The sequence below is a fragment of the Natator depressus genome, chromosome 27, assembly GCF_965152275.1.
Source record: "Natator depressus isolate rNatDep1 chromosome 27, rNatDep2.hap1, whole genome shotgun sequence".
Lineage (NCBI taxonomy): Eukaryota > Metazoa > Chordata > Testudines > Cheloniidae > Natator > Natator depressus.
Window position 1 is genome coordinate 10,284,348 of NC_134260.1, and position 9,263 is coordinate 10,293,610.

The window sequence follows — 9,263 nt, forward strand, 5'->3', positions numbered from 1 at the left end:
TGTCCTGTGCGACCACTCGTCGAAACCTGCAAATAATCCATTACAAAAAATGCACATGTATAATACATATTGCTGTGGGGTGTGCAGAACTTGACTTCCTTCTTTCTTCCAAGGCAAGATTTTCTTTCTTTCTTTCTTTCTTTCTTTCTTTCTTTCTTTCTTTCTTTCTTTCTTTCTTTCTTTCTTTCTTTCTTTCTTTTAAAGAAAGGTACAATCTAAAACAGTTTATGCAATAAATGCCTTTCTCACTGGTTCTGATCTAGTGTTAGGGGTTTTACACCCCATTACTCCATTGAGTTCATCGGGGTGACTGCTGATTTACACAGATTGGAGGTCAGAATCAGGCCCGCCGCGTTTGCCGTTGCTAGAGCATTGAACTTTGCTTATCAAGGCAATGTTCTTATTCCGCTATGAACAATCGGCCAAGACCTTGAATTTCGGGGGGAGGGGGAAGAGTTAATTTAGAAAGTTAGCCTATTGGAAAAACTAATCGGAACAAATATGCACATACCAAGTTAGACCATTTCTCTGTGTGAGTCCATTATGGACGAAACTCTACGCAGCGCCACCACAAATATTTAATCCTGGAAAGTAACACTTGTTTCATTTCACAGTCCAGCGATCGTAAATACATAATGGCCTGCCTCAAAAGTATTCGAATTCTTTTTTTGCTGACATGCTCAATTCCAGCTGCTCATGACTAATAACGGTGGAAAACCAGCGAGATGATCCGTAAAAAAGGCAACATAATGAAATGCAGGACGAGTCACCCGTCTTTTCAACTTTCAGAAGGGGGATTAGTTTTTTTAATACAATTATTTACTTATTGGTTCATTTATATAGTCCCCATCAGTATGAAAATTGAAAAAATATAAGACCAATTCAGAATAGGAGGTCAGGTCATCTTGTCTTTAACGTGCTATGTACGGTTGTGTGTGCCATATGTGTATATATTTAATGTATGTCCCAGTTGTATATATATTTTAATAGCTATACCATAGGTGTATGCATATTTCTCTCTTTGTATGTGTGGATACAGCTAATGGATTGGTTAGGTTACCTTCTCCATTTAGTTCCTTTAACCCTAACTTCCAAAGGCAGGGTTAAAAAAGTGTAATTGGGAAATCAACTTCTTGTTGTTAAAATTTAGTTCTGTGTAGAGAGAAGCGGTCTGCCTTCCATGATCAGATATACATTCCCGCCCTCTTCACAGCTCAGATCCCTTCTCCCTTGTCCATCAAAGGTTTCATGCAATAAGTCTTTCCTAAAAAATACCCAGGAACATCCCCAAATATTATTGGGGAGGTTAATAATAATTGTATTAGAGTCACGCGCTTGGAGGGAGAGACAAGGAGAAGCTCAACTTTAGCTACAGATGTTTTCTTTTTGGGGAGGGGAAACACCCAGTCCCCTGAAAAAAAAGCCCAGCAAAGTTTCCCATTAAAATTGACACCATGGGATGGCCCTAGCGGTCACGTCCACCTCGGATTGGTTCGCTCGCCGGAAGTTGCTCGCAGACGCCCTTTCCAACAGATAAGTCAACTGCTAGAGACCTTGTTTTCCCCTTCCCCCCAAAGTATATTTTGTCACAGCCCCAGCCCCACAGATCCCGGTGCAGCTCCATGTGCAGACGACCCTCCCATCTGTGCTAGGGCCTAAAGCAATCCGTGACAGCTGCTTCTCGGCCCCCATCTCCCCCCCCCGCCCCCTCCCCTTCTTCCCATTGCAAACTGGGGGATGGGGGGGAAACATTTCCCTTACCTCCTTTGGGGGTGAGATGAGTCGTCACCAGCCAGGACCGCTGCGGTACCTTCCGCCTCCCTTCCACCCAGGGTGGGGGGACCCGGCAGGGCGCGGTGCTCCCCAGCACAGAGATCCCCGTGGGGGTGCACCCAGAGGCAAAGACGAGGCGTCCAGTTTGGGATTTGATGACGAGAACTATCCAGCCCCGCAGCCAGAGGGGTCCACTTTCTCCAGGCTTGAGTCCCAAACTGGGGCCACCACCAGCCCCGGGACTGGACCTCGCCAAAGCATCGGCACCTCTTCCCAGCCCCAGGTAGCCACCAAGCCAGCAGGTTCCCAGGTGCTTTCGTTGCCTGACCACTTCACCCCCCCTGCTGCTACCGGGTACCGGCGAGAAAGCAGCCCTTCGTCATCTTGCTCGGATACTGTAAAGGGGGATTATGAAGCGTCCATTAGACTGAAACCCGGCTATGGATCACCCGGGACGGGGAAAACGGAAGAGCAGCGTTTTTTCCTCCAGGAGGCTTCACTTTTAGACAGGCCTAAAGACGACCCAACGGCGCAAGAAATACAAGGTGAGTACAGAAAGCAAAGAAAAGAAGGCCAAAAGCAGGTTTGCAGTCGAAACAAGGTGATTTTAGCCAGACTGCCAAGGAGCGCGGGCGGGGGGGAGAGGATAGGGTGGGGGGAAGGTGGGCTTCCTCCCCTCCCCTCACTAACACAATGACCCTTTAGTTAAAAATTAATTTACAGCACCCAAGCATTCATGCCCGACTCAATTACAGCCCTCATTCCTGAGTGGGCCCATAGGAAAGATTTAAAAATAAAAGAAAATAACCAAGCGCTTGGAAAGATTTTTTTTTTTCGCGATGTCTAGGCGGTACCGTAAACGAAAACGCATTTTTGCCCTGATATTCTTCTAGCTAAGAGATCCAAAGTCACAGACAGACAGGTAAGTCAGTTATGGACACAGTACGTTTGGAATAAAGGTGGGTAGGCGACCGGGGAACTAATTTGGAGGTTTCTTTTCATAACCTGCAGAGCCCTGATAATTTCCCATGTGTAGATTCCAAAGAATGTTGCATTCTTCTCATCAGACTTGCAGACACCTGTGTAGGAAACTCCAGGGCAGTTTAGTTACATGAACTGCCAATTAGACCTGTTTTTGGAATTATAATTTCATTCCAATCCTCTGAAATATTTACCTAAAGCCAGCCTTGCCTTGCCTTGTTTTTCCCTAAATGTCTGGATCTGAGGCAAGATCCCCACCCCATATGTGTCTCCCTTAGCTTGTGTGTATTTGGGGGAGAGGGAGGTCATCGTTCCAGTCCATAATCAAACATGGCTTTAAAAAGCCAGCTATCGCTTTCGACCCTAGAAATCGAATTAAAATGAAATCACCAAGTCTATGCAAAATTGTGGACTCACCACAACTACTGAAATGGCAAAGAGGACTTTTCTGCTGGGGGGTATACGTGAGGGTGGGGATTTCTTAAACTGCAACCAGGATCTTCTTAATAAAAGTACCAAATTGTGAGATTGCACTTTTAATGGACTACCTCGCTTTAGCCAAGTTACCCTTTTTATTTTCACGAAGCCATCCTAATTTCTTTGCTTCCTGATACATTTTTAACGGCGCTATTTATATTGGTTATGTAATTGCTATCCTCTGAGTGGACAAGAAGGGCTGTCCCTTAGACTTGAAATTATGCGGTCATTTCAACAGGACTGCCAAGTCCACTCACTTCGGGAGAACTCGTCCGGTTTATGTTCCTCTCCACGTCTATAGTGCTGTTTCTCCATAGAGCTTAGATAGATAGATATACATTTTGCTTCACAATTATTGTAACTTTAAGTTCAATTTCCTGGCAGTTCCCTACTTTCTCTAGTTCTCTACTAACAGTGTTGAAAACCGTGAAAAAGACCTGTTAGTGCAACGGGCTTATTTAAACAAATGAATCCATTAATTCTTAACTGTATTCCCCTCTGAAACTAACCTGAGGTTAGCAATTTGAATATTTTATTGAAATAAGAGCATAGTTTTGTATATTTCCTGGACTGCCTTTGTCAACCAGCAGTTCTAATTCTTGGCAACGGAGAATTATTAGAAAGATTTAAACCTCTTTCAAAAATATCCCTGGAATCAAGGTAACTGGATGAAAGTACTCGAAGCAAAACAAAAAACAAATCCCCCCCCCCCCCCACAAAAAAAACCCAACAACCCTGAAGACAGGTTATGCTGTAATCTTTCGAAGTTTTTTTGGTAGGTTAATGCCTGGGAAAAAAGGGTTTACACTATGATCCCTTGAGGCTGTATGTGAAGCAACTAGCCTAAACATTTAATTTGGTAAAGTGAAATGTGTATATACAGATTGACTGCTCATTGGATCATAAAATAAGTTTTTTTAAAAAAACATTTTGGTATTCCATTATTTAATGGCAATCAACCTAATGTTTCCTATATTATGCTGTACCTGCTGCTAAATTACTTTTTAAGGCTTAGCCACTCTGCCAAAATACTCTACTACTAATTAAAGAATATTTCAGCTGACTGAGTCAGTAACTTTGCAGCGTCTGCAGAGACCAATAAAGATTTAAAAATAAAGTTTGGGGTGTTTTTTTTTTCACACTGAGAGCTCGATCCTGCCAAGCACATGAAAGCCTTTACTCACGTGAGTTGTCTAAGGGATTGTTCATGTGACTAAAGTTACGTGCTGAATTTAAGGATTGGCGTTCACCATGACAATCAGTTTAACCCCAACTGCATTCAAAACTAGATTATGTGTGTTTAAATATGTCCCTTATTAGCCACAGAAACAAGGCTATTGACCTCTAATATATTAAAAACAAAGCAGCAAACAAAACCTGGAGCACGCTGCTGCGGAAATACAGTTTAGCGTTTGTGCCTTGCCACAGAGGAACATTTTTGGTTTTTATCTTCCTTACAAAGCGTTCACTTATATTTAGCACCTGCAGACAATAAGAGAAGTATTTTGAGAAAACTTTTAACTGTAAGGGAACCAGGTCCATAGGGTTTTTTTTAATATATATTTCTTAGTGTCTGAAAAATTCCTCTCCGCTGTTGGGAGACCTGATTCTGCTCTTAAGTACAAGGATCTATATCATGGAGAACAGAATTTGCTCCTACAGTTCGATTTGCTTAATTCTTCACTTACTGGGGGGGATGTGATCATGCTGTAATGACATATAAGGTATGAGTCGGATTCTAGGGGTTTCTATCCAGAAAATGACTCAGTCTGGAAATGATTTTAGGCCCTGGAAACACATTCACTGACAGCTGTTTTTCAATACGTTCAGGTGTATGCTGGACGGACCAAAATGACGTGTCGAATGGCTTCCTATTGAGTTCTTTGACTCACTTAAATGGACACCGTCGATTTTTTTAAAAAATCGCTTTTCTCTGAATCATGTTGACTTTCTATCGTTGCACCTGTCTCCGAAAATGACTGAAAGAGATTAGATTGAGAAATTTTTTTTTAAATTGTGCCCATTTGACAGCAGCAACTTGTGTCGAGTCAGGTTCACTTTTCACAGTCAATTCCTCCTTTGTTTTGTGGGAAACTTTACCACAACAAGAGGTCAAATAGTATTCAATACAATCATAAATTGTTAACATGTAATTGTAAAACTACAGACAACTGGCAGGGGGATTCAGGAGCAGGTCTAATACCTGAAACTACCTTTAGCTTTAAAAAAAAAAAATTGAGCATAAATTACAAATTGATGGTGTCTCTTTCAGTTTTGCAAGGATTATTATATTATATCTTATATATTATATTATATCTTTTTCCCCCTTAATTTTTTCCACCACTCTTTTATTCTAGTACATGCACACATAAAAGTGGGATATGACATCTTATACTGGATATGATTTTCACTGGTCCTTGGAGTCTTACATAGCCTGTGGACATTTCCAGCCAATCGCTTTCGCTTCTAAATTTCGGAGATGAAGGCTGTGTCCTTTCATTATCTCTGATCAGGGTTATTTCACTGCGCGCCTTGTATTAATTTGCTAATCGCCATGTGTGATGCTGCGGCCTTAGTCTTTGAGTCTGTATTGTAAGACTGGTCCTCGCAAAATGTGATGCATTTGCTTAATTTATGTACGCCTGAACATCAGTGAACTGCTAATATAATAAAGTGGGTTCCGCTGGTAATAAGAAAACGGTAAAACTATGCAGATGTGTAATATAAAGGTTTCTGGTTTTAATTTCATTCCTGGGTTGCTATCTCATATAAAACTGCTTGTGACTGGAAAATCTTGGTTATTCCATGCCTTACAGAAACTTTTTTTAAAAGCATAATTCAATTTATTTTATCTGGGATTCACAACAGATACCTGGGTTCAGTGAAAAAGGAGCTAAAAGACTGTTACTGACAGTCTAAATTCAGGTACCTTCCTCTGAAGTTGGTTTACAGAGAGCTAGTTTTTTTTTAAAGTGGACAAATTAGTTGCGTTTTCTGATTCTTTCAATGAATAGAAAATTATTCTTTCTTTTCTTTTCTTTTCTTTTCTTTTCTTTTCTTTTCTTTTTCATTTGCATCAAAACACAGTTACAAATGTTTGTCTTATACTTGGCAGAGGATTCAAAAGCTGAAGCTATAACTGGCAGCTGGCTGACTGCAAAGGGTGGAAAGGAAAAAAGAAGCCCTTATACTAAATACCAGACGCTGGAGCTGGGAAAGAAATTCTTCTTTATGTATTTGACCAGAGAGCGCCGCCTAGAGGTCAGACGAAGTGCCAACTTCACAGATTAGACAAGTCAAAATCTGGTTCCAAAACCGCAGGATGAAACTGAAAAAAATGACCAGAGATAATTGGGTGCGACCAGAATTTAACAGCTCAGTTCTCATTGTGACAAATGACTAAATAAAACCAACGCAAATCAATTTGTGGGGAAGAAAGGGAGGGGTAATATTTATTTTTTTGTCATTGTTACCGCGGCTGTAACAATGTTAAGGGGTTTCAAATATATATTTTATTATCTCCTAAACCATGTGGTTAAGAAATATTCCGACGTAGTGTTTTGTGATATATCCTTTAGGCTGAAGCATAGTTAAAAAGAATTCACTCTAAAGTAATAGCCCCACTGACATTTCTTTCGGATGGAGCTCGTACAATGCTAGACAGTAAGGGTTTTTAAGACAACTTTTTAATCTTATCCATTTAAATGCTATAAGCACCTTCCATATGTAACACATTCTGGTTGAAAATATTCCCCCACTCTTACAGAACTGATGACAAATACTCCCAGAGGCTAGTTCTGATGGATGGGAACCCTGACAAACAGCTGTTGTAACAATATTTTAATAAAACCATAGCGTGGTGCAGGTCTAAATAAAGCATAATGAGAACTTGAGCGTCAAAAGCATACATATATATATATAAAATAGATACAGACACAGATATACATATATTGATATATACGCATACACTTTCATTTTCCCTTGCCTATTAATTATTTTAGCAGGTATCTCTTGACGAGTGGAAGTTGTCCTATAGCTAAGATATCCATTAACTATATGAGAGCACGAGCTGGTCTGTGACGCCTAAATTTAAAACCTTTTGAAGAACTTTCGCAACAGCCAGAAAGGGGGTGGGGGTGGGGGAAATCCCATTACTTTAAAATGTTATTCCAGCTCAAGGATTAAACCCAATATATAGTTTATGTAGTTTTATTATGATTATTATTAAGCTCTGCGTTATTTATTTTAAACCTGGTCGTGAAATTATATGGCACATGCAGTTTTGTACTTCACACTTATCTAGGTCGTTTTACTTATGTTTCAGTCTGTAATTTGATGGGGGGGGGTGTGTGTGTATTTAATTTCCAAATTTGAGCAGTGAAAGCTCAATGATATACATATTCTTCCAGTTTGTTGTTTTGTATAAGTGGAAGAGCTCTCAGTACCAACGTCGCTCCAATGTTGGAAGCTTTGAAGAAGATAAATGAAAAATGTTTGATCTAGTGGTTTCAATTTTTTTAAAAAAGTCTCTGTAGCAGATAGAATTCAATATAAGACATTTTGACATGTGTGGGGTGTGGATTATTTGTCAATGAAACGCAAATAAAGTTTGATAGCAGTATAGCCTTTTGACTTTTTTCCAGAGTTTGATTTAAACTTGAACCTGCCCCTCTCTGGCGCACAGTCATGACTGTGATCAAAAACGAAACGATACATTTGAAATAAAAAGTGCATCTTTGTTTTAAATCCCAGTCGATGCCAGAGAGGCTTACTAATATTTTTTCTATGTCTTGTAATTTTCAAAAAAAAAAGGTCTAATATTGCACAAAAATAAAAATCTAGGCTGCTTGATATTCTGATCGTAAATTATTTCTCTTTTTATAATGTATGGTAGGATGGTGGTGTTGTGGTGTTTTCTTTTAAATCTGTGTTTTCTTTCTGTTCACCGCCTGATGTGTTGTAAACTGTTTGAAGTTCAACAACATGGCTAAGTTTTATTGTATTTCCGGTACAATAGATTTATATACCACCTCGTCCAGTCTTTTAAAGGCTTTGCAAATGAAATGAAGCTAAGTTATAGTCAAGTTTCAGGCTCCTCCCTGCATCTCTTGAACTCGGACTAGTTGTTGTGGTGGGTTTGGTTTGGTTTTTCTTCTAATGAACTTTTAAACGCTAGGAAACTTGTACTTTAGAAACATGGCTATCTTTACTTTATTGTCTTTCGAGTGAGTTGATTTATTTATTTAACCCACTTATAGAAGAATACAACGCACGAGGTAAGACATTTAATTTATATTTTATGACATTTAAAAAACGATGGCAGCGGGAAAACTGAAGTAGAAAATCTCAGTGTTATATTTTTTAAAGGAATCTAAATTTAAATCGTTTCATGTTCTTGAAAAGTTCTAAAAGTCTTCTAAGAATTAAGGAAATCTCACAGAACCTTGAACCTCAGCAAAAACTCCTTTTTGGGCTGTATTCCAACCATCTTTCCTCACCCTCTCCTCAGCTTGCTAGGTCTAATTCTCCCCCTTTATAAAATTGGTAATTATTTTATATAATCACTATAAACATAGCATTTATATATTCAATGCAAAAAAGGACAAGTTCCTTAAGGTTGCTAGGTTATAGCTATAGAAGAGATGTGACGATGCTTTTCCTATCGTTCCCATCGATTCAAACTTTTTGAAAAATTGGATTAAGTTATACTTACTTTTTGGGGTGTGGGAGAGAGAAAATGAATTATGACTTTTGATTTCCAGAATTCACTGGTTTTATGTTATTGTTATTGTCAGCAGGAAGTTGTCCAAATATTTGGCGGTTGTTTTTTTTAACAAAAATCAGATTTTTCAAAAAATATTTTCACACAGGAAAAGATGCTTTCATTTGCTTTTATTAAAAGCTTGAGGAATTTTTGTGCTCTATTTATAGCTGAGATAATCGTTTGTTTCTCAAAGTCAATAGTATTTTACTGGTTCCTCTAGTCTATTTGTAAACTATTTGTAAACTCCTGCAGGAGAGATCCGTTCTAG

General features: G+C 39.2%; 1 protein-coding gene across 1 annotated transcript; it reads left to right on the top strand.

The window, feature by feature from the left end:
- Positions 1-1,777: 1,777 nt before the first annotated feature.
- On the top strand, positions 1,778-8,058 carry LOC141978359 (uncharacterized). The gene is made up of 2 exons (XM_074940393.1): positions 1,778-2,318; positions 6,347-8,058. The coding sequence occupies exons 1-2, from the start codon at positions 1,778-1,780 to the stop codon at positions 6,520-6,522; spliced, it is 717 nt and encodes a 238-aa protein (XP_074796494.1). The 3' UTR covers positions 6,523-8,058.
- Positions 8,059-9,263: the final 1,205 nt, after the last annotated feature.